The sequence below is a fragment of the Pleuronectes platessa genome, chromosome 13 (genome assembly GCF_947347685.1).
Source record: "Pleuronectes platessa chromosome 13, fPlePla1.1, whole genome shotgun sequence".
In the NCBI taxonomy this organism is placed as follows: Eukaryota; Metazoa; Chordata; class Actinopteri; order Pleuronectiformes; family Pleuronectidae; genus Pleuronectes; species Pleuronectes platessa.
In genome coordinates, this window is record NC_070638.1 from 12,601,926 (window position 1) to 12,627,536 (window position 25,611).

General features: G+C 41.3%; 3 protein-coding genes across 3 annotated transcripts; 1 reads left to right on the forward strand and 2 right to left on the reverse strand.

Annotated features, from left to right (window-relative positions):
• The first annotated feature begins 1,519 nt into the window (after nt 1-1,519).
• On the forward strand, nt 1,520-3,405 carry LOC128455129 (ras-related protein Rap-2b). The gene has a single exon (XM_053438803.1). The coding sequence runs from the start codon at nt 1,757-1,759 to the stop codon at nt 2,303-2,305; it is 549 nt and encodes a 182-aa protein (XP_053294778.1). The 5' UTR covers nt 1,520-1,756; the 3' UTR covers nt 2,306-3,405.
• Nucleotides 3,406-14,021: 10,616 nt separating this feature from the next.
• LOC128454026 (complement C1q-like protein 2) lies at nt 14,022-20,455 on the reverse strand. Its single transcript, XM_053437170.1, has 3 exons — nt 20,074-20,455; nt 19,862-19,984; nt 14,022-14,533 (listed from the first exon to the last, which is right to left on the reverse strand). Exons 1-3 carry the CDS (start codon nt 20,309-20,311, stop codon nt 14,253-14,255), a joined length of 642 nt encoding a protein of 213 aa, XP_053293145.1. The 5' UTR covers nt 20,312-20,455; the 3' UTR covers nt 14,022-14,252.
• Nucleotides 20,456-21,979: 1,524 nt separating this feature from the next.
• Nucleotides 21,980-23,559, reverse strand: LOC128454027 (cerebellin-4). Its single transcript, XM_053437171.1, has 3 exons — nt 23,277-23,559; nt 23,056-23,196; nt 21,980-22,494 (listed from the first exon to the last, which is right to left on the reverse strand). The coding sequence occupies exons 1-3, from the start codon at nt 23,539-23,541 to the stop codon at nt 22,214-22,216; spliced, it is 687 nt and encodes a 228-aa protein (XP_053293146.1). The 5' UTR covers nt 23,542-23,559; the 3' UTR covers nt 21,980-22,213.
• Nucleotides 23,560-25,611: the final 2,052 nt, after the last annotated feature.

Here is a 25,611-nt window from a genome sequence, read left to right on the forward strand (position 1 = left end):
ATTTAACTGAAGTAATATAACTATTTGCCCAATGTCAGCTGGGGTTGGCTCTAGCTCTCTTAATTGTTTGCTTTGTTTCACTTACATTGTTCCTTTTGAACATGTAAAGCAACATGTGACTGTGTTTTGAAAGGCGCTATATAGATACAGTTTATTATTATTATGAACATTATTATTATCATTATGTGCATGAATGTATAAAAGCTGACATTTGTAAATTGGTTAATGACTTAATGAATGACCTCTTTAACATGCAAATGTCAAGGCCACTCATAATTACAGTGGGCAGCTCAAGAGCCTCCATCTGCTTGAGTGCAGTGACCCTGAGCGTGTGAGGTCAGAGGTCACGTGGCCTGGAGTGCACACAGCACGGACACGCCCATTCCTGCAGTGATTGGTTCATCCGAGTCGTGAAAGGGAAGGAAGGGTGGCAACTGAATCCATTTAGGTTGGCGTGGTAAAGGGAGGAGAACTATCTGGAGTGATAAACCTGTTAGCTAACTCCAACGGTGGGTAGGCAGTGTGGTGGACGGAGGCTCCCGGGGCCGTTAGCTTGCTAAGCTAACGTGCTCGGTAGTTTAGAAGCAAAATATTGTGCCGTTTGGAACAGGCCACCTTTGGTGAAGGCAGTTGGACCCAGTGAGAGGCTCCACATGATCGGCGGACTTTCTTCACCTGGCCTAGAAGTATAAAGTTCCTAGAAATTCAGGAGAAACTGATGCAAGAACACAGAAGGAGTTTCCACGCCGGTTGATGGCGTTTCTATTGGTGACAGATGCAAAGATGAAAAAACTAACCAAAATACAGTCACTTCCTGCCTCTGTCTGCTCCACCGCTCTCCTTTTTTTTTTTTTATTAGATTCAACTCTATTGTCATTGCACAGTACAAGTACATATACAACGAAATGCAGTTTAGCATCTAACCAGAAGTGCAAAAAAAAGGCAGTAAAAGTGCAGAGTATTGTGCATAGTGGCATATGTAAATAAATAGGAAGTACAGTTCGATTTAGGAATATGAACAGTATTAAGAGGTAAGGTATGATATAAAAATGATGAATACACTATGAGCAAGATAAATATATAAATATGAATACACTATAGGTGGGATAATACAGTAGTAGAAAAAAATAATAATAATGCAGAGCATTTGTTGATGTCTACAAAACTCTGAGTAGACTCTGGACCCAATCCTCCAGACTTCCCCCGCAGATCATGTCTAAAAAAAAACAGCGTCAGTGAGGCTTCCCACTCCTGCTACTCAGAGAACCCGGGCTCCACCAATAACCTCTCTCTGGTGCTGCTCCTTTAAGGAAGCGGAACTGAGCCTCGGCAGTTTGTGTGACGCGCACACGGAGGATGTGGGCAGGAAGCACAGGAGCGATCACGCTTCCCAGTCGCACCAACGCACGACACGACAGCGCGACCCAGACGCGCCCCGGTTCGCCACGCTGATGTCCAGGAGCGGCCGCTCTCCTCGGATCAGCGCCCCGCGGCCGACGCAGCGCAGGCCCGCCCGGAGGAGGATTCTCCGGCGTGGGATTTGACGCTCTCCCGAGCGAGAGCGCAGCCTCCCCCGGCCTCCGCGCTTTGAAAACATCGGGGCTGGTCAGCGGGTGGGAGAGAGAGAGAGAGAGAGAGAGAGAGAGAGCGACAGAGGGAGAGAGAGAGAGACGGAGAGAGGAGGCGATCGTCGCGGAAAAAAAGAGGTGTCTGGCTTTTCTTCCTCCCCCTCCTCCTCCTCCTCTCCTCCCCGGCCATGAGGGAGTACAAAGTGGTCGTGCTGGGGTCGGGCGGAGTCGGCAAATCCGCGATCACAGTCCAGTTCGTGACGGGCTCCTTCATCGAGAAGTACGACCCCACGATAGAGGATTTCTACCGGAAGGAGATCGAGGTGGACTCGTCGCCGTCGGTGCTGGAGATCCTGGACACGGCGGGCACCGAGCAGTTCGCCTCCATGCGGGACCTGTACATCAAGAACGGCCAGGGCTTCATCCTGGTCTACAGCCTGGTGAACCAGCAGAGCTTCCAGGACATCAAGCCGATGAGGGACCAGATCATCCGGGTGAAGCGGTACGAGCGGGTGCCGATGATCCTGGTGGGCAACAAGGTGGACCTGGAGGGGGAGCGGGAGGTGAGCTCCGGGGAGGGCAAGGCGCTGGCCCAGGACTGGAGCTGCCCCTTCATGGAAACCTCCGCCAAGAATAAAGCCTCGGTGGACGAACTGTTTGCAGAGATCGTCCGACAGATGAACTACTCCACTGTCCCCAGCGGTGGAGACAAGTGCTGCTCGTGTGTCCTGTTCTGAAAACAGATCAACAAACAGGAACCCGAGCTCCGGACCTTGTCCTGCCAGAAGTATTCCCTCTCCTCACACTGTTGTCTTACTGTTGCACACACACAAACCGAAAAGAAATCTAACGACGACGACGACAACAATCGACGATGTATCATAGTCTGGAAAAGTGTTTACATGACAAAGTACTTGAATGTTTTGGGGATGTTTTTTTTTCTTTTTATAGCTTTGTATATGACACTTCTCTGGAAATGTGCCTCAATGGGAATGTCTTATTGTGAAACCTAAGAGACACGCGTTTTCCGTTTCTCTCCTTTCTTCTGTTCGTGGTTTTATCTGTTTAGTTGTACTGTGTCATCTTCATCTTGGAGGTGGGGGGGGTGTTGATGATGATGATGATGGTGGGGGATTCCTAAACCCTGTTATAAGGCCTCGTCATATTTTAAATCTCTCAAATCCAATCTACAGGTGCATACCCTCCCACTAAGATGCTGTATTTTGAAGCTGTGGATTGTGGTGGAGTTGTGTAACGCCTACATATCTTTTATCCCCCCCCCCCCCCCCCCCCCCTCCCTCCCTCCCTCTGCTCTGGTGGATTTATCATGGAACTTGCACTTAGCTGCACAAACGAGGACCTTAGTGCATCGCTGTTGCTGCATGGGGGGAAACGCCAAGACCCCCATGTCAAGTGCCTTCCCCAAGAAATCTCCCGTGACGGTGCCAACAGATGAGCCCTAACCTTCCTCTGCAGTGCGTCTCGATGGCAATCAGAACTTTTCTTTTTTTTTTGCAGTTTTCGGTATAATCTCTAGTTTCATTTGGTGTTAAAAGTAGGACACTACTGTTTCACTGGCGGGAAGCTACAACGCTTGGAACAGAGCCGCCTGCTCCAGGGTCAGATTCAGGCCGTTTCTTCGAGGTACTGGTCCAACAAGAACATTTAGTTTCTCTGAAGCCATGTTTGTCGGTATTACCTAGACTTTGATTTTTTTCTTTTTAAAAAATGTGACATTTTTTGACATAACCGTAATTGTAATTCTCCCTTTGGACAAATCTTCTGCAATCGACCTGTCGGTTTGAAAGACTTGTAATACAAAAATAATTTTATGTAACACTGTGTGCTGTGATTGACTCTGACTTGTACATATGACTCCAGACAGGTAATGACGTCTCGGCAACAACTCAAAGACCAAACCCCCCTGGTGGTGTTGATGATGTTATAACCTAACTTTGGCTTTTACACTTCAACTTTAACCTTTGTAATCATCCATGATGCTTTTATATAGAGGATAGCATACAGTTAAGATACATTTGGAGCTGGATGAGCTTTAAAACAAAAAGAGAATAATCCCTCTGTGACCTAGGGGGAGATATAGCATGTTAAAGAAGTTAAAAGCTGTTTTCAGACATGATCATCTGCGTTCCCACATACAGCTCCTCTGTAAAATTTCAGTTCAGTGCCTGTCTGAGAGCAGCTGAAATGTCACAGTTCATCGACAAAGAACAAACTGTATCAGCCTAATCTCCCTGACACGTGAAATTTAAGTTTTCTATGGATTCCTTATTCGACCAAACTAGCATGTCAAATTTCCCTAATAACTATGACGAAGGAAAGTGTGAAATGAAGCAAAAACTCCCAATATCTTTAAGCTCAAGCTTCACTAAATTGGGGATTTCCTTTTCATCCACACAATTTGAATATAAATATAAGTTTTTAAAGTTTTATAGAGTAGGTCGCGTAAACCGACTAAATTAGAGACGTCACCCAAGAATCTGGGAACTTGAACTTTTCAGTCATTTAGCAAAATCAATGAATCAGATGTCCAATACAAATAATAACTGGCAGTTAAGTTGGTCTTTAGATGTCATTTTAGCAGATGTGGCAGTAGAGGCCCACAATTGACAAGTGTTTACAAAAATGAATGTTTGCTACTTGTATGACATGTGAATGGTCTTCTATAAAGTCAGTGATCAGAGCCATTTGAAAACAAAACGCCTCAGTCCAGTTGTTTAGTCAGTGAGTCGGGTTTCCAGTAAGTGTTTAGCTACTTCTTGCCACATGTTTTGTGGCCTGCAGAGCGGAGGACAGAGGGGGGTTCTGTGTCTGTGGCCAAGTTCACTCAGCCATACGTACTGTCGGCTGCCATTTGGTGAGCTGGTCCCCCAACCGGCCAATGAGCATTGAGATTCAAGATCTGGGCAGCGCATTCAATCCAACGCCCGCTTTCACTATTCAAGTCCCATGTGAGGACAGTGGAGTCTTATCAATGCTCGCTGTGTTGTCGTCACAAGTAGCTGCAACTGTCGGTGCAAAGTTGTCTCATCTACAACTCAACACTGTGCAGTAAGTCATAGCTCGGAGTTCTTTTTTTATCTGATGAGAAAAAAAGTTTTTCCTTTTTAGATGCATGGGAAACCTGTCACACTCAAACTGATGTTTGAACCACATCCAAAAAAGTATTTTCTTTAAACAGGTTGTAAAGCACAGTAACTGATCCAAGCAAGTATAAAACTTAAATTTATTATGTAAAACACTGTGTTTCTACCCAGTTGTATATAAATTGGTGGTCTGTATTTATATAGAGTTTTTCTTGTTTGATGACCACTCAAAGTGCTTTACAGAACCGTTTTTGACCTTCACCCATTTACTCACAATCATACTATGTGCCACACATAGCATTCAATGTTTGGCCCTTCAGCAGGAAGCCAAGAGTCGAACCACCAACCCTCTGGTTAGTGGACAACCCACCTGAGCCAATGAGACTCACGAACCCAGCTTCTCCTACAACAGTGAAAAGATGCCTACCCTCTGTTGCATCAGTATTAACAATACGTTTTCCGTAAAAATACCAACGATGATCCCGATGATGTCAGGTTGTCTGGCTGTGGGACTGAGTTTACAAGATGGATGCATGTTTGTGGCGGTAATACATCATCTCCATGTTATTCTCTATTATCACAAACATCTGCACGGTTTCATTCATGTGACGTGGGAGGTGTGGGCCGACATCACCAATCTGGAGTTTCCCAATTGAATCTATTAAATCTCACATTCCACGTGAGACATTTTAGCTGGAGGGTCAAAACAAGATGGTTTGCCGGCAGACTCAGAAGACATCTGATTGGTTCTCCAAGTAACAAGAAAAAATATTAAAAAAAAAGAAAAAATGACAAAATATACAACTCGAGGCCTGTGTTGGTGCTAACTCCATGTTCTTGTCAAATTTCCCCAGTCCCTACTCAATTCAGCTGCTCATATAGAGGGTTCAATTTCCAACTTCCGCCTGAACCACAATGAGCAGTGAACCAGGCAGAGTTCTTTTCCTGCACACACAATCTTCTAACCTTATTTTACCCTTAAGGAAGCTTATTCACATTAATAGATGTCTCTTTAAAAAGGAAATCAATTATAATTTAACCGACGCTGCCTGACAATCACAAAAATAAACTTTTCCGTAAAAAATAAAACCCTCTCACTTGTTTTTTCCCAGTGATGTCATCCGTGACATCCCCAAGAGGATAGAAAGTAGAAAATGACTGGTGGTGCCATCTCATGAAACACATGGTGGCGATGAACCCCGGAACAATAAAGCAAAGTTCTAATCTGCAACATGATGAAAGGTAACTAAACTAAGTGATAGGTGTGTTTGCTTTAATATGCTCCTGTACTTCCATGTGAACCGTAACATCGACCAACACAGACAAACTCGGGGCGGTCGGTGCTGCAATGTTACAAAAGTAATGGTAAATAACAGTTAAATGAACATTTTCTTTTTCGAACAGAAGGTCATGATGTGGTGATGTGAAATCAACATGTGAGATGTTTTATAAAGTCAGCTTTTATAACATTATGGAAATTGAATATTTCTCAGTCATAGTTTTGCAATAGTAAAGAGCTGCTTTCCTTACATTCGCTCCCAAGTAAGACTGGACCGTTTGATGTTGAGGACTCCATGTTAGTTGTGTGGCTGTGCATGCAAAGGCTCTATGTGATCTGGTTTGAGTGAAGAGCCGGGATCATATGATGAACAGTAGATGTTATTGTTTGTCTATGAGCTGCTTGGGCAGTCGGGCTGAGACAAAAGTTGTCGTACTGTATCTGATAGACAGTCTAATTTCTATAAAATATATAAATGTAACAGTTATTTATTACAATGTCTAATTAATAATTAATAATAATCTAATTTGATGTCTATGATTACAATTCTTAACTTATGTACTTAAATTATCCAACAACGTTATCTTCAGACAAAAAATTTGAACAGGGTTTTTGAATTGGAAGTGATGTAAAAAAAGAAATTAGATATACATTTTTTAATAATGACACCATTTTTGAGCTGGAGTCGTAGTGTGTTTATTGATTAAAAAGAAACACAACACAAAGACAAACATAATATCAATGAATATAAAACTTTCAATTTATAAAGTTTGATCAGGATCCCATTTAACTTGATTTATTATCACACAGTGTTTTCATTCACACTTTAATTCATTAAACAACACCCCAATTGAAGTAACAATGTACTGCACCTCACTGACTCTCTCTTCTCTCTCTCTGGAGTTTATTTTTCTCAGAAAGGGAATAACAGAAATCCATTGAAGGTGCTGTGGTAATTAAGATTATCAAAAATCCACGTATTCACACGGAGCGTCATGTACACCTGGTCTCCCACATTAAGAGGTATAGTCATGCCGTTAGTTGCCGTCTCATAGCGATTTCCAGATGGATGATTGAACACGGTAACGATCTGCACTCCATTCTTCATGAGTCGCAGCCCCATTGGCTTACTTGATAAATTATGACCAGAGAAGCTGAAGTAATACATTCCTTTGACTGGAGCAGTGAAAATACCTGAGGATGATAAACAGAGAGACAGATACATGTTATTAAACTGTAAGCACAGAAGCTGTTCTACACAATCAAAGACAACTGGAATGATGTTAGGAGAGCACATTCCTCCGCGAGGGCCCGAAAGTCGAGGAATGAAATATCCCAAGAAGATTTTGGTGGTCAAAGAGCGAGGTCATGGTGGCCTCACCAAACCTGTTGTTGGCCTCTTGAGTCTGATATCTCACACCAGCTTTAGGGAATTTATTTCACTTTTAAACAGTTGTCATTTGGACTCAAAGATAAACTGATTGTATATTCAAAGGTCAAAGTGACCTTGAGTCTGGAAATCCATGATCTGCCCCCAACAATCAAACGGATAGTTGATTATTAACAAAGTGATCACAAATAACTCTGGTAAATTTACCTGTAGCAGGATTGTATGCGCCTGTGTTTGAGAGGACAGTCTTGTAGGTCAGTGTGATCTCATGGTTGTAAGGTCCAATATTTCCAACATTGCCCATGGCTGCTCCAAATGCCACCTGGTTACCTTGAGAGGCAAAATGAAAACAGAGCTATATAACAACATTTTATGACACATAGTTTCATTCTGAAGAAAAACCTACTGAACGCTCTTACCTCGGATCTGCCTCCTCAGATCCTCTATCTCTATCTCAGTGAATCTCTGCTTGGCCTCCAGTTCTTTCAAGGCACTAAGAATATAGTCATTCAAATTCTGGCTCTCGCAGTGACAAGCAGAGTGGGTGTCTTCTTCCTGTTGATCCAGATGCAGGACCTCAGCCACACACAAGGTGAAGAGGGATAAACCCAACACAACCATCAAGGTCTTCATCTTTGGATTATTTCTGTTTGTCTGCATCAGCTCTTGCCACGATGCCTTATATACCACGCAAAGAAGGAAGTACCAGTGGGTTTTTCCAGAAAATGATAAGAGTCTTGCCAAATGAATATTTGATGACTCACAACTCAAATAAAACTATAAAACTACATAAAAAACTTAAGGAGAGAAAAAACAAACATATTTGTAATGATGCAAGGGGAGTGGGGGGGGCGGCAGCAGGGAGAGACAGATGTGCTCAGTTTATGATGGGAATTCAACCAGCAGTCTAGGCCAAGAGCAGCATAATTAAGGGATTGTTCAGGCCTCACAGTCACACTGCTGGTTTTATTTTTTTATATGAAAGTATATATTAGTATGATCCTGTTTTAAAGATGAATATGTTGAATAGATACAGAGGAGCTGGGGTCTGAGTCCCACGGGCGGTGGCTGGAGACGAACTAATACAATATTTGTTTGGACAATTTGTAAACAGCAAGAATTTAAAAAAGATTGCTAACCTTGTCTTTCAACATTATTCAAATATAACTACAATATGTTAAGATGTTTTCTTTTGGACATTGATCTTTAAGCTTTGAGAATTTATTGTTTTAACACTTTATGGTAGCTCTCAGATAAGGCAGATCATTCAAAACAAACAAAGCTAACTCTGAACGTAAATAATGCCAGCCAATGAGAGTGAGTGACGGGAAATGCACGTGATTGACCTCTGTGTATTTCTACCATGATGGTCGGATTCTTCTATCATTGCTTCATGCCGCAGTCAGATTGTCTACAAGAGTGGATAAGTCACTTTGGTCTCAAGGGACGACTGATGTAAAGACCTCACATATCTAGGAAACTGAAATAGACTGAATGCTCTGCGTCTACCTCTCACACTGCTCACTGAGTGGGAGGACGGAGCAGACACACTGAAGTGCTCACAGCCCCCCCCCCCCCCCCAGGTATCCAGCATCCTTTCTGCATTTTCAGCCTCAGCAGTCATACGCTCAGTTCGGCCTGTGTGTGTGCACCCGGACACTTCTGTGGTAATGGCTGTTTGTGAAATATATTGTTCAGTTGTAGCTTTAGATTCTTGCATTAGAAAAGGATAATTTGTCATAGGCTGCTTTATCATCTACGTCCATAAGAGGGAATACTGGGACAACTGGGTAATGGAGAAGAGGGTACGGAGTCTTATTAATACCAATACGATTACATTTGAGGAAATGGATAGATAGATAGATACATGGATAGATACCTTATTGATCCAAAATTGGGAAATAATTATGTTACAGGATGTTGCAGAGAGAGCAAAATAGCAATAGATCCTTTATGAAAAATTAAAATAACTCAAAATAGAATGACATTCAAAATAAAATATGAAAAAAGATGTGCACATTTACAGTTATTGCAGGAGTAAGCAGAAAGAGTTTTGGTGTGGACAGAATCTACGGCTCAGGGTTGTGAGAGGTGAGGAGTTGTACAGTGTTATTGCTGTGGCCAGGAACGATTTCCTGTTTCTGACCTTGCGGCAGTGGAGTTGAACTAGTCTGTTGGAGAAAGTGCTTCGCTGCCTGTCCACTAGGTGGTGGAGAGGGTGCTCGTGATTGTCCATAATGGAAAACAGTTTGTTCAGTGGTGAAAGCACAGGACATAACATTATAGTGTGTGACTCAAAGATTCACTTAAAAAAGATGAGTTTTATATTCCAGTTTGAACATTTGTTTGTATAGATATTGACATTAAACCCTTTAGTTTGATAAACCATCCTCCCTCCTTTAAAACTGATCTGCTGTGTTTGCTCCAGTGGACGTCCAATGAGATGTGCTGCAGCATTACCTCTCAGCAGGGGAGCAAAGGGAGATGGAGCTCTTCCCTTATTTCCTTGTGCCCACGTGGCCGCTCTCACTAACTAAAATCTGCTCTGAGCTGTCAGTCGTCTCCCTGGTTCTCCTCCCACTGTGATGACCTGGCCAGGAAGGTTTCACAGTGTATATTATGGTAAAGATATTAAGATGTGTCAAAGGTCTAAACTTGAAAGTGAGAACTTTCTCACAAAGATGGTATGTAGTGTAATGGCGGAAGCCCATGACAAAACACACACACACACACACATACAACACATAAACACACAAACACACACACACTGTTCCCCACTGTGGCCTCAGATGCTCTTGCAGTTTCACTAGTTCTATGAAATGTTAAAATAGTCACACAGCTCCTCTCTACCATGTCCAAATATATATTTTGCATCTTCACAGCCATGATTGAACATGACCTCTGTCCTGATGTGCTCCGTGAGCTTTTCTTCTTTTCCACCTCATTAAATTACCTTTTGTCTGAATTGTTCTGTACACATAAACCTGCTTTGCATTTATTGTCAAAACGAGTCGACAACACCTTCAGTCACAAATGACTGTCAGTGAGAATGGGTTTGCCCTCTAGATTGTGAAGAAATGACAGCAAGAAATGCTTTGGGATGACTGCCACCATCACCTTCTATTACTGCATTATAATTTACATTATTATTTAAAAAATCAATATCAATCTTTTCCCTCCCAAACATCTGACATTCACAAAGGCAATGACCTCAGCCACACACTAATTCCCCTCTGTAATTAGACTTGACTTTCGAGGCACATGAGGCCACCGGCAGACATACAGCCATGTCTTCAGTGGCAGGTATTAGTATCTGAAAGACTGAGGATTGGAGAAAGTAATGAAAGTTAGGTCCTAATGTCAAATTATCTTTTTCTCTTTAACACTGTAAATGACACCGAACCCACATACCACCTCATATATGTGTGTGTGGGAAGCAGTTACAACTTCCTACCTTGAATCTGTCCCTCGATAGCAGGAAACCAATTTTAACCTAGTCTTACCATGAGTGCTGTGCTTGTTCTTAACAAGTGGCTGTTTGCTTGGCCTGTGGTGATGCTGCAGAAGAGCTGTCACCTGTTTGTTCAAAGTTCAGTGAAGCTTGAATCAGTTTCTTTAACGCTAACCAGTTCCTGTTCCTTGTCATTGCAGTAAAATGTAATTCTAGAGCAGACAACATCTTTAACAAGTATGAACAAAAATAAACACTCTTAAACTGTGGCCTCAGATGCTCTTACAGTTTCACTTGACCTCAGTTCTATGAAATGTAGAAAGAGACTCACAGCTTCTCCAACAAGAGCATTTAGTTTCTCTGAAGCCATGTTTGTCGGTTTTACCTAGACTTTGATTTTTTTCTTTTTTCTTTTAAAAAAATGTGACATTTTGGACATAACCGTAATTGTAATTCTCTCTTTGGACAAATCTTCTGCCATCGACCTGTCGGTTTGAAAGACTTGTAATACAAAAAGCATTTATGTAACTCCGTGTGCTGTGATTGACTCTGACTTGTACATATGACTCCAGACAGGTAATGACGTCTCTGTAACAACTCAAAGACCAAACCCCCTGGTGGTGTTGATGACGTTATAACCTAACTTTGGCTTTTACAATTCAACTTTAACCTGTGTAATCAATCACCCATGATGCTTTTATATAGAGGATAGCATTAAGTTAAGATAAATGTGGAGCTGGATGAGCTTTAAAACAATAAGTAAATAATCCCTCAGTGACCTAGAGGGAGATATAGCACGTTAAAGAAGTTAAAAGCGGTTTTCAGACATGATCTCCAGAAATTAAATGTAAAATTGGGTCTGGAAATGTTGTCTTTGACATATGAAGAATGCAGCACGTCTTATTCAGAACAAAACAGGTCAATCTGAGGAGGGTTGTTTTAGACAGGGTAAAAAGGGTGCTGTTTTAAATGATCCATGTGGTATTTTGACCAAAATATGTTACAGACATTTCATTAAGACCTCAACGAATCATATCAACTTGTGGTAAAATGGGCATAATATGTCTCCTTTAAATAAAGTTTAGTTAAACTAAAGATTGTTTCATTAATCTGATTGAACTTGGGCACATTAAAAGATAAGAGTGATAAAAATAATAACTGGCAGTTCAGTTGGTCTTTAGATGTCATTTTAGCAGATGTGTGCAGTAGAGGCCTCAATTGACACGTGTTTACAAAAATGAATGTTTGCTACTTGTATGACATGTGAATGGTCTTTCCTAAAGTCAGTGATCACAGCCATTTGAAAACAAAACGCCTCAGTCCAGTTGTTTAGTCAGTGAATCGGGTTTCCAGTAAGTGTGTTTAGCTACTTCTAGAAAAAGCCATCAGTAAACATATTGTAAAACACAGCAACTGACCCAAGCAAGAGTAATACTTATATACAAGACTCAGACATAGATTTATTATGTGAAACACTGTGTTTCTACCCAGTTGTATATAAATTGGTGGTTTGTATTTGTATAGAGTTTTTCTAGTTTGATGACCACTCAGAGTGCTTTACAGAACAGTTTGACATCCACCAATTTACTCACATTCATACTATGTGCCGCACTTTTTTTTGGCCCAGCTGTCTGGGGCACCTAGGGGTTCTATGTTTGGCCCTTCAGCAGGAAGCCAAGAGTCGAACCACTAACCCTCTGGTTAGTGGACAACCAAGCTGAGCCAATGACACTCACAAACCCAGCTTCTCCTACAACAGTGAAAAGATGCTTACCCACTGTTACATCAGTATTAACAAAACGATTTCTGTAAGTGCACATGTCCCAGTGCGTCCTGTGGTGCTGTAAACTGACCTGCTGTAGCCGAAGCTGTCACATGGAGACCAAGAAAGCAGTATGTATCTAGCTGTTGTAATTTTTATGGTAAAATTTGCTATTCTGGATTGTATTTGCTTTCTGAAATCTTCTTGCGACACTCCTCCTGTGGCTCTGGACCCGACCCCCTAGTTTGGAAGCTATTGATCTACAGTATGATCGCTGCCTGTAAAACTTCTGTATTTCTCCTCCACATCTTCATAGATCAAAGCTGTGGTGTTCAGAAGGTCATGATGTGGTGATGTGAAATCAACATGTGAGATGTTTTATAAAGTCAGCTTTCATAACATTATGGAAATTGAATATATCTCAGTCATAGTTTTGCAATAGTAAAGAGCTGCCTTCCTTACATTCGCTCCCAGGGTTTTTGTTATTATCCTTTTACCTACGTACAAATTATATAGTTACAATATTACAAATTCAGTTTTCCTCACATCTCACAGTTGGAGGTTTGCCTGAAATCCAACATCTTCTGCCTGCAAAGTATTACACAAACTCTACCGTTCATCCTGAGGGTCCCAAGCGTTCCCGGCACAGAACTGGCCCTGAATAGCAATACAAGTAAGTTAAGAACAGTTTTTCCTGTTCAGTTTATCCGCTGCAGCATTTAACCTAAATCCACAACACGCTGCATCAGCACTTCACTGCACGAGAGTCTGTCAACCACGGTTCACTGCTACGCTGGGTTTGTATGGGGAAAAGGGAAGGTGGATGTCAGGGCACTTCCTGTGTGGTGGTAACTTCACCACACATCTATGAGATGTTGAAATAGCTGCAGTTCCTCTCAACCACGCTGTAAGATACACTGTAGTTTACATTGTCACAGCCTGTGTTTCCTCATTTGTCCATAAACCAAGACATGACCTGAGTCCTGTCATGCTCCGAGATCTTTTCTTTGTTTCGACCCGAGCAAAGCCTCGTGCTCTTCAGTAAATATAATCAAAGTAAGACTGGAGCATTTGATGTTGAGGACTCCATGTCAGTTGTGTGGCTGTGCATGCAAAGGCTCTATGTGAATGGTTTGAGTGAAGAGCCGGGATCATATGATTCACATGAACAGTAGTTGTTATGTTTGTCTATGAGCTGCTTGGGCAGACGGGTTGAGACAGAAGTTGTCATACTGTATGTGATAGACAGTCTAATTTCTATGACATATATAAATGTAACAGTTCTTTATTACAATGTCTAAAATGAAAATTTGATGTCTATGATTACAATTTTCTTAACTTGTGTACTTACGTTATCCAACAACGTTTACAAGAGACAAAAAATGTGAACAGGGTTTTTGAATTTGACTTGCTGTGATGTAAAAAAGGAAATTAGGTAATTTGATAATAATGGCACCATTTAAGAGCTGGAGTCACAGAGTGTTTATTGGTTAAAAAGAAACACAACACAAAGACAAATATAATATCAATGAATATAAACTTTCAGGTTGCAAAGTTTTGATCAGGATCCCGTTTAATTTGATTTATTATCATACAGTGTTTTCATTAACACTTTAATTCATTAAGCAACACCCCAATTGAAGTAACAATGTACTGCACCTCACTGACTCTCTCTTCTCTCTCTGGAGTTTATTTTTCTCAGAAAGGGAATAACAGATGTCCAATGAAGGTGCTGTGGTTATTAAGATTATCAAAAAGCCACGTGTCCTTCCGGAGCCTCATGTACACCTGGTCTCCCACATTAAGAGGTATAGTCATGCCGTTAGTTCCCGTGTCAAAGCGTTTTGCAGATGGATGATTGAACACGGTAACGATCTGCACTCCATTCTTCATGAGTCGCAGCCCCATTGGCTTAGGTGATGAATTATGACCAGAGAAGCTGAAGTAATACATTCCTTTGACTGGAGCAGTGAAAATACCTGAGGATGATAAACAGAGAGACAGTTACATGTTATTAAACTGTAAGCACAGAAGCTGTTCTACACAATCAAAGACAACTGGAACGCTGTTAGGAGAGCACATTCCTCCGCGAGTCTAGGTCCCAAAAGTCTAGGAATGAAATATCCCAATAATCAATCAAATTTTATTTGTATAGCCCATATTCACAAATTACAATTCATCTCATAGGGCTTTAACAGGGTGTGGCATCCTCTGTCCTTAACCCTCAGCAAGAGTAAGGAAAAACTACTAAAAACCCTTTTAACAGGGTAAAAATATGTAGAAACCTCAGAGAGAGCCACATGTGAGGGATCCCTCTCCCAGGACGGACAGAAGTGCAATAGATGCCACGTGCAGGAAAACATCATCAATAATCAAAGTCTCTAGCAGCATTTGATGAGGGTAGACATCCCGAAGGACAACCCCAACATGACATGCCAAGCAGTCCCGCTGCAAGCACAGTCCATGGTCAGCAACCATCCAGACCACGATCCACCATCCAGACCAGACGCCACTCCAGTCCTCAGTCACCGTCCACCGCCGCCCACCAGGACCCATCACAAGCCACCACCGCGGTCCTGGTCCACCGCCCGTGCCCAATGCCAACGCGACACAGGGTCCGCCACCAGCACCACGATCAGCCCAGAATCCGCCACAATGGATCCACCACCGCGACCCCCGGTGTACTATCCACAAACCGCAATCCATGGTGCGGCCACAGAGGCCCTGGATCTGCGGGTGATAAAGCAAAGGGATTCCGGGGAAGGGGGATAGGGATGGAGAAGAGGAAGGAGAAGCTGGAAAGAGAAGCTCCGTGTGTCATGTGTCATAAAATAGAACAAGTAACGTTCTGGCGCACTAATTAGCTCTAACTATAAGCTTTATCAAAAAGGAAGGTTTTGAGTCTACTCTTAAATGAAAAGATGGTATCTGCCTCCCGAACTGAAAATGGTAGATTATTCCACAGCCGAGGGGCTTGATGGCTAAAAGCTCTGGCTCCTACTCTTTTTTTAGAGAATTTAGGGACGACAAGTAGGCTTGAATTCTGGGAGCGGAGTGCTCTAGCGGGTTTATAAGGTACTAACAGCTCTTTAAGGTAAAAAGGCGCCATATTATTAAGGGCCTTGAAGGTGAGGAGGAGAATTTTAAATTCTATTCTAGATTTAACTGGAAGCCAGTGTAGCGACGCTAATACTGGAGAAATGTGCTCTCTTCTCTTTGTTCTCGTCAGGACACGTGCTGCGGCATTTTGGACAAGCTGTAGAGTCTTTAACGACTTACTGCTGGAGCCAGATAATAATGAATTACAGTAGTCCAGTCTCGATGTAACAAAGGCGTGGACTAGTTTTTCTGCATCTTTTTGGGAAAGGACATGTCTAATTTTGGAAATATTACGTAAGTGGAAAAAAGCGGTCCTAGAAATTTGTTTTAAGTGAGAATTAAAGGATAAATCAGGATCAAAGATCACTCCCAAGTTCCTGACGGTTTCATTGGAAGCAAGGGCAATGTCGTCTAGCGCAGCTATATCATTAGATAATGCATCTCTAAGGTGTTTGGGGCCAAGTATTATAACCTCTGTTTTGTCTGAGTTTAATAAGAGAAAATTGCGGGTCATCCAGGTTTTTATGTCCTTGAGACATGTTCGAAGTTTAGTTAATTGATTACTTTGTTCAGGTTTTATTGACAAATATAACTGGGTGTCATCCGCATAGCAGTGGAAATTTACCGAGTGTGTCCTGATAATGTTTCCTAGTGGAAGCATATATAATGAGAATAAAATTGGGCCGAGCACAGAGCCCTGTGGAACACCATGGTTAACTTTGGTGCGCACAGATGACTCATCATTAATTTGCACAAATTGGGAGCGATCAGAAAAATACGATTTAAACCAGTTAAGGGCGGTTCCATTAATGTTAATTAACTGTTTGAGTCTTTGTAATAAAATTTGATGGTCAATTGTGTCGAATGCTGCACTGAGATCTAACAGAACGAGGACAGACACAAGTCCCTGATCTGAGGCTATTAAAAGGTCATTAGTGACTTTTGCCAAGGCTGTCTCTGTACTGTGATTGGCTCTAAACCCCGATTGAAAGTCTTCATATATATTATTTTCCCGGAGAAACTCACACAGCTGATTGGCAACAACTTTTTCTAAGATTTTAGAGACGAAGGGGAGATTAGATATTGGTCTGTAATTGGCTAAAACCTCTGGGTCTAGGGTGGGTTTTTTGAGTAGGGGTTTGATGACAGCTATTTTAAAAGACTGTGGTACATAACCTGATGATAATGACAGATTGATGATGTTAAGTAACGAACTATCAATTAGGGGCAGAATTTCTTTAAGTAATTTGGTAGGAATGGGATCTAAGATACAGGTTGTTGGTTTAGAACCTGAGATTAATTTGGTAAACTGATCACGGGTGATCAGAGAGAAGCTGTCTAAGTAATGGGTAGGATTCTCAGCCGTTTCTGAGATCTCTGTTGTTGGGAGGGTATTAGTGCCAATTGAGGGCAGGAGATGGTTGATTTTATTTCTAATAGTTTGAATTTTATCATTAAAAAAGGTCATAAAGATATTGCTATTTAGGGATCGAGGAATACTGGGTTCGGTGGAGGTGTGACTCTCTGTCAGCCTGGCTACAGTGCTGAAGAGAAACCTGGGGTTGTTTTTATTCTCTTCTATTAGTTTTGAATAGTAGGCGGCTCTTGCTTTGTGGAGAGCCTTTTTATATTCTTTAACACTATTCTTCCAGTCTATTAGATTTTCAACATGGTTGCTGGAGCGCCACTTCCTTTCTAGTTTTCTTGATAATTGTTTTAACTCATTTGTCTGGGAATTATACCACGGAGCTAATTTACTATGTTTGACATTTTTCTTTTTTAGAGGCGCTATTGAGTCTAATGTTAATCGTAATGAGTCTGCAGAGCTATCGACGAGGTGGTCGATCTCAATGGAGCTCAGGGTTTTAAAGAATTTGTTGTTTATATCTACTGCTAATACGGGTTTAAATGTAATTGGGATTATTTCCTTAAATTTAGCTACAGCACTATCAGGTAGACATCTAGAAAATGAATTTTTTATTAGTGGCATATATTCAGTTATTGAAAAATCAAAGGTTATTAAATTATGGTCTGATAGAACTGGATTGCGCGGAAGTACTGTTAAATTTTCAATTCCGACACCGTACGATAATACAAGGTCAAGTGTGTGGTTACCACAATGAGTAGGTTTGTGCACACACTGACTGAAACCAATAGAGTCTAGTATTGAAATAAATGCTACGCTAAGGCAATCTTTATTATTATCAACATGAATATTAAAGTCACCAACAATAATAATTTTATCGGTCTTTAGGACTAAGTTTGATAAAAACTCAGGGAATTCCTTTAAAAATTCAGTATAAGCCCTGGGAGCACGGTAAACTACGGCAAATATGATTGGCTGTTGGTGGTTCCTGGATTGGCGTGGAAGACTAAGAACCAGACATTCAAATGATTTGTAGCTGAGTTTAGGTTTAGGATTAATTGATAGACTGGAGTTAAAAATAGCAGCAACTCCACCTCCTCGCCCAATTTCTCTAGGAACCTGTGAATTGATATGACTGGGGGGAGTAGATTCATTTAGACTGACATATTCATCAGGATGTAGCCACGTCTCAGTGAGGGACAATAAATCTATGTTGTAATCGGAGACTATTTCATTAACTAAAAGAGCTTTTTTTTCCAGTGATCTAATGTTTAAAAGACCACATTTAAAAGTCTGGGTTTCCTGTATTGTTTCAGAGGTTGTTTTTATTTGTATTAAATTTTTGTGTGGAGTTCTCGCTCTGTTATTGTTTAATTTCAATAATTTAATCGGACGGTGAACAGACACAATCTCTATGGGGTTTTGTGATTGATCCAGAGGGAGCGCAGAGAAGTGTTTAGCACTGCAGCTCTGCTTCCTGGTCCCAACTATGGGTTGTCATGTAATAGACTGAGTAATATTCCTAGATAAGAGAGCTGCTCCATTCCAAGTGGGATGAACGCTGTCTCTCCTAACAAGACCAGGTTTTGTCGAAAAAGTTAGCCAATTATCTATAAAGCCCACGCCGTTTACAGGACACCACTTCGACAGCCAGCGGTTAAAAGACAACATGCGGCTAAACATGTCATCACCTGTTGTATTAGGGAGCGGGCCAGAGAAAACTACTTTGTCCGACATCGTTTTAGCAAAAGCACACACGGACTCAACATTAACTTTAGTGATCTCCGACATGCGAAGCCGGGAGTCGTTGCTGCCGACGTGAATTACGATTTTATTGTATTTACCTTTTTTAGTTTTAGCCATTAACTTAAGTTTAGATTCGATGTCGCCGGCTCTGGCCCCTGGGATACAATTAACTATAGTCGCTGGTGTCGCTAACCTGACGTTTCTCAGAACCGAGTCGCCAATAATCAGAGTCTGTTTATCAGCGGGTGCCTCGCTGAGTGGAGCGAATCTATTTGAGACGTGAGCTGGTGGCTCTTTAATCGTGGGCTTTTTAAGTCTAGCACTATGCCCCCTCCGGGTTGTCACCCAGCTGCCCTGCGCTCCCGGCTGCACGGGACTAGTCTGGGGACTGCTAGTTAAGGCTAAGCCACGTGATAAGCTAGGTGGCTCCGCGGCTAGCGGGAGCCGGCTAACTACAGCTAACGGAGTTTCTAAGCTGCTGAGCCGAGCTTCTAAGTCGCTAAGCCGAGCCTCCATCGCTATCAACACACTACATTTATTACATGTACCACTACTGTTAAGGGAGGCAGAGGAGTAAGTAAACATAAGACACTCGGAGCAAGAGAGAGCAGTGGAGCAACAGGGAGAGAGAGAAGACATCGCTGCTATAGAGCTGCGAGGGTGAGCTCAAACAGAACACAGAATCACTAAGCACGATAGAGTAAGGGTTGGTATGTGCGAGTGTTTAACTACAGACCGGTGATTTTAGAGCTAGCTGTAGTGCTACAGAGAAACAGTTCTCTGTAGCACTCTCTGTAAAATCTTATTTGATTGAATAAGATTTTGGTGGTCAAGGAGCAAGGTCATGGTGGCCTCACCAAACTTGTTCTTGGCCTCTTGAGTCTGATATCTCACACCAGCTTTTGGGAATTTATTTCACTTTAAAACAGTTGTCACTTTGACTCAAAGATAAACTGATTGTATATTCAAAGTTCAAAGGTCAAAGTGACCTCATACGAGTCTGGAAATCCATGATCTGCCCCCAACAATCAAACGGACAGTTGATTATTAACAAAGTGAACACAACAAAGTGAACACAACAAATAACAAAGGTTACCTGTAGCAGGATTGTATGAGCCTGTGTTTGAGAGGACGGTCTTGTAGGTCAGTGTGATCTCATGGTTGTAAGGTCCAATATTTCCAACATTGCCCATGGCTACTCCAAATGCCACCTGGTTACCTTGAGAGGCAAAATGAAAACAGAGCTATATAACAACATTTTATGATACATAGTTTCATTCAGAAGAAAAACCTGCTGATTGCTCTTACCTCGGATCTGCCTCCTCAGATCCTCTATCTCTATCTCAGTGAATCTCTGCTTGTCCTCCAGTTCTTTCAAGGCACTAAGAATATAGTCATTCAAATTCTGGCTCTCGCAGTGACAAGCAGAGTCGATCCTGGGACTCTGGAGGCTGTTGGTGTCTTCTTCCTGTTGATCCAGATGCAGGACCTCAGCAACACACAAGGTGAAGAGGGATAAACCCAACGCAACCATCAAGGTCTTCATCTTTGGATTATTTCTGTTTGTTTCCGTCAGCTCTTGCCACGATGCCTTAAATACCACGCAAAGAAGGAAGTACCAGTGTGCTTTTCCAGAAAGATGGTTTTGTTTGTTGGAAAAATGATAAGAAGGAATATGATAAGAATCTTGCCAAATGTTCATTTGATGACTCACAACTCAAATAACACTATGAAACTACATAAAAACTTAAGGAGAGAAAAAGCAAACCTACTTGTAATGATGGAAGCGGGGGGGGATGCAGGGTGAAAGAGATGCATGATGGGAGTTCAACCAGCAGTCTAGGCCAAGAGCAGCATTACTAAGGGATTGTTCAGGCCTCACAGTCACACTGCTGGTTTGATTTTAATATATGAAAGTATATATTTGCAGTATGATCCTGTTTTAAAGATGAATATAATGAATAGGTACAGAGGAGCTGGGGTCTGAGTCCCACGGGCGGTGGCTGGAGACGAAATAATGTAATATTTGTTTGGACAATTTGTAAACAGCAAGAATTTTAAAAAGATTGCTAACCTTGTCTTTCAACATTATTAAAATATAACTACTAAATGTTAAGAGGTTTTCTTTTGGACATTGATCTTTAAGCTTTGAGAATTTATTGTTTTAACACTTTATGGTAGCTCTCAGATAAGGCAGATCATTCAAAACAAACAAAGCTAACTCTGAACGTGACTAATGCCAGTCATTGAGAGTGGATGACGGTAAATGCACTTGATTTACCTCTTTGTTTTTCTACCATGAGTGTCGGATTCTTCTATCATTGCTTCATGCCGCAGTCAGATTGTCTAAAACAGTGGATACGTCACTTTGGTCTCAAGGGACGACTGATGTAAAGACCTCACATATCTAGGAAACTGAAATAGACTGAATGCTCTGCGTCTACCTCTCACACTGCTCACTGAGTGGGAGGACGGAGCAGACACACTGAAGTGCTCACAGCCCCCCCCCCACAGGTATCCAGCATCCTATCTGCATTTTCAGCCTCAGCAGTCATACGCTCAGTTCGGCCTATGTGTGTGCACCCGGACACTTCTGTGGTAATGGCTGTTTGTGAAATATATTGTTCAGTTGTAGCTTCAGATTCTTGCAGTAGAAAATCATTTCATAGGCTGCTTTATCATCTAAGTCCATAAAAGGGCAGACTGGGACAACTGGGTAGGAGAGAAGAGGGTACAGAGTCTTATTGATAACAATATGTTTACATTTAAGGAAATGGATAGATAGATAGATACATTGACAGATACCTTATTGATCCAAAATTGGGAAATAATTATGTTAAATGATACTGCAGAGAGCAAAATAGCAAAATAGCAATAGATGATGATGACAAATATATGAAGAATTAAAATAACTCGTCCCTGCATCTAGGATATGTTGAAATAGCTGCAGTTCCTCTCATCTACGCTGTAAGATACTCTGTAGTTTACATTGTCACAGCCTGTGTTTCCTCATTTGTCCACAAACCAGGACATGACCTGAGTCCTGTCATGCTCCGAGACCTTTTCTTTGTTTCGACCCGAGCAAAGTCTCATGCTCTTCAGTAAATGCAATCAAAGTAAGACTGGAGCATTTGATGTTGAGGACTCCATGTCAGTTGTGTGGCTGTGTATGCAAAGGCTCTATGTTAATGGTTTGAGTGAAGAGCCGGGATCATTTGATGCTGGAGTGTGTTTATTGATTAAAAAGAAACACAACACAAAAAGAAACATAATATCAATCAATATAAAACTTTCAATTAACAAAGTTTTGATCAGGATCCCGTTTAACTTGATTTATTATTACACAGTGTTTTCATTAACACTTTAATTCATTAAACAACACCCCAATTGAAGTAACAATGTACTGCACCTCACTGACTCTCTCTTCTCTCTCTGGAGTTTATTTTTCTCAGAAAGGGAATAACAGAAATCCATTGAAGGTGCTGTGGTAATTAAGATTATCAAAAATCCACGTATTCACACGGAGCGTCATGTACACCTTGTCTCCCACATTAAGAGGTATAGTCATGCCGTTAGTTGCCGTTTCAGGGCGATTTCCAAATTGATGATTGAACACGGTAACGATCTGCACTCCATTCTTCATGAGTCGCAGCCCCATTGGCTTACTTGATAAATTATGACCAGAGAAGCTGAAGTAATACATCCCTTTGACCGGAGCAGTGAAAATACCTGAGGATGATAAACAGAGAGACAGATACATGTTATTAAACTGTAAGCACAGAAGCTGTTCTACACAATCAAAGACAACTGGAATGATGTTAGGAGAGCACATTCCTCTGCAAGGGCCCGAAAGTCGAGGAATGAAATATCCAAAGAATTCCTTTGGTGGAAATTTCTTCCATTTCTTGAAAAACTGATGAGATTTTGTTGGTCAAAGAGCGAGGTCATGGTGGCTCACCAAACCTGTTGTTGGCCTCTTGAGTCTGATATCTCACACCAGCTTTAGTGAATTTATTTCACTTTTAGACAGATGTCACTTGGATTCAAAGATAAACTGATTGTATATTCAATGGTCAAAGGTCACAGTGACATTATATGAGTCTGGAAATCCGGTATCGGCCCCTCATCCAGATCCATCCCAAAATTGAAAACTTTCTACCTTGTCTAATTTCATGGAAATCGGTTTTGTTGGTTTTGTGTTATCGTGCTTGTTAACAAACATACCAGCAAACAATCAAATGGACAGTTCATTATTAACAAAGTGAACACAAATAACTCTGGTAAGTTTACCTGTAGCAGGGTTGTATGAGCCTGTGTTTGAGAGGACGGTCTTGTAGGTCAGTGTGATCTCTCTGCTCTGAGCTAATATATTTCCAACATTGCCCAGGGCTGCTCCAAATGCCACCTTCAAGACCTTGTTACCTTGAGAGGCTAAATGAAAACAGATTTATATAACAACATTTTATGACAGATAGTTTCATTCAGAAGAAAAACGTACTGAACGCTCTTACCTTTGAGCTCCCTCCTCAGATCCTTTATCTCTTTCTCAGTGATTCTCTGCTTGTCCTCCAATTCTTTCAAGGCTTTAAGAGAACTGCCATCCGAATCTGGGATCTCGCAGTGACAAGCACATGCGACGCTGGGACTCTGGATGCTGCTGGTGTCTTTTGCCTGTTGATCCAGATGCAGGACCTCAGCCACACACAAGGTGAAGAGGGATAAACCCAACACAACCATCAAGGTCTTCATCTTTGGATTATTTCTGTTTGTCTGCATCAGCTCTTGCAACGATGCCTTATATACCACGCAAAGAAGGAAGTACCAGTGGGTTTTGTTTGTAAGATCTGATATGATATGATAACAAGGTAAAGGAAAGAGATGTGCTCAGTGCATGATGGGAGTTCCCGCAGCAATCTAGGCCAAGAGCAGCACAACTAAGGGATTGTTCGAAGGGAGTGCTCAGTTTTTTTAAAGATTTTATTTTCTGTGTACCACCGGCGGTGCCTGGAGAAGAACTAATACAATATTTGTTTGGACGGCACTTCTTTTTTTTTTTTTTCCTTTTGCATTTATGACATCTTATGTATGTTACTTAATTTTTTGCTATATATTTATCTTCAGTTATATATTTTTTTTATTTTTATGTTTTCATTTTATTATTATCTGGTATGTGTGTATCTGTTTGTGTGAGTACTTGGGTATGCTTATGTTTGTATACGATAATTACTTTTTTATGTGCTGTTGAATAATGATGATTGTTGTCCTTCAAATCCCAATAAAAATTTGATCACAAAAAAACTAAAACATTTGTTTGGACAATTTGTAAACAGCAAGAATTTAAAAAAGATTGCTGACCTTAAAAATAACTATTATTTGTAAAGATGTTTTCTTTTGGAAATTGATCTTTAAGCTTCAAAATGTATTGTTTTAACACTTTATGGTAGTTCTCACATAAGGCAGATCATTCAAAACAAACAAAGCCAACTCTGAACGTGACTAATGCCAGTCATTGAGAGTGAGTGATGGTAAATGCATGTGATTGACCTCTGTGTATTTCTACCATGATGGTTGCATTCTTCTATCATTGTTTATGCCGCAGTCAGATTGTCTAAAACAGTGGATACGTCACTTTGGTCTCAAGGGACGACTGATGTAAAGACCTCACATATCTAGGAAATTGAAATAGACTGAATGCTCTGCATCTACCTCTCACACTGCTCACTGAGTGGGAGGACGGAGCAGACACACTGAAGTGCTCACAGCCCCCCCACAGGTATCCAGCATCCTATCTGCATTTTCAGCCTCAGCAGTCATGCGCTCAGCTCGGCCTATGTGTGTGCACCCAGCCACTTCTGTGGTAATGGCTGTTTGTGAAATATATTGTTCAGTTGTAGCTTCAGATTCTTGCAGTAGAAAATCATTTCATAGGCTGCTTTATCATCTAAGTCCATAAAAGGGCAAACTGGGACAACTGGGTAGGAGAGAAGAGGGTACGGAGTCTTATTGATAACAATATGTTTACATTTAAGGAAATGGATAGATAGATAGATACATTGATAGATACCTTATTGATCCTAAATTGGGAAATAATTGTGTTACAGAATACTGCACATAGAGCAAAATAGCAAAACAGAAATAGATGATGATGACAAATATATGAAGAATTAAAATAACTCAAAATAGAATGACATTCAAAATAAAATATGAAAATAAGATGTGCACATTCACAGTTATTGCAGGAGTAAGCAGAGAGAGTTTTGGTGTGGACAGAATCTACGGCTCAGGGTTGTGAGAGGTGAGGAGTTGTACCGTGTTATTGCTGTGGGCAGGAAAGATTTCCTGTTTCTGACCTTGCAGCAGCGGAGCTGAACTAGTCTGTTGGAGAAAGTGCTTTGCTGTCTGTCCACTAGGTGGTGGAGAGGGTGCTCGTGATTTTCCATGATGGAAAACAGTTTGTTCAGTGGTGATAGCACAGGACATAACATTATAGTGTATAACTCAAAGATTCCCTTTAAATAGATGCTTCACAGAAGAGTTTTATTATCCAGTTTGAACATTTGTTTGTATAGATATTGACATTAAACCCTTTAGTTTGATAAACCATCCTCCCTCCTTTAAAACTGATCTGCTGTGTTTGCTCCAGTGGACGTCCAATGAGATGTGCTGCAGCATTACCTCTCAGCAGGGGAGCAAAGGGAGATGGAGTTCTTCCCTTATTTCCTTGTGCCCACGTGGCCGCTCTCACTAACTAAAATCTGCTCTGAGCTGTCAGTCGTCTCCCCTGGTTCTCCTCCCACTGTGATGACCTGGCCAGGAAGGTTTCACAGTATATATTATGGTAAAGGT

What these genes read in the sequence shown, in the direction of transcription:
- LOC128455129 (XM_053438803.1), top strand. Translation starts at nt 1,757, where the DNA reads ATGAGGGAGTACAAAGTGGTCGTGCTGGGGTCGGGCGGAGTCGGCAAA.
- LOC128454026 (XM_053437170.1), bottom strand. Translation starts at nt 20,311, where the DNA reads ATGAAGACCTTGATGGTTGCGTTGGGTTTATCCCTCTTCACCTTGTGT. An exon ending in TCTGAGGAGGCAGATCCGAG is followed by an intron (nt 19,985 to 20,073) that starts GTAAGAGCAATC and finishes TTGCCTCTCAAG; the next exon opens with GTAACCAGGTGGCATTTGGA. An exon ending in CTCATACAATCCTGCTACAG is followed by an intron (nt 14,534 to 19,861) that starts GTAACCTTTGTT and finishes TATCATCCTCAG; the next exon opens with GTATTTTCACTGCTCCAGTC.
- LOC128454027 (XM_053437171.1), bottom strand. Translation starts at nt 23,541, where the DNA reads ATGCAGACAAACAGAAATAATCCAAAGATGAAGACCTTGATGGTTGTG. An exon ending in TCTGAGGAGGGAGCTCAAAG is followed by an intron (nt 23,197 to 23,276) that starts GTAAGAGCGTTC and finishes GTTTTCATTTAG; the next exon opens with CCTCTCAAGGTAACAAGGTC. An exon ending in CTCATACAACCCTGCTACAG is followed by an intron (nt 22,495 to 23,055) that starts GTAAACTTACCA and finishes TATCATCCTCAG; the next exon opens with GTATTTTCACTGCTCCGGTC.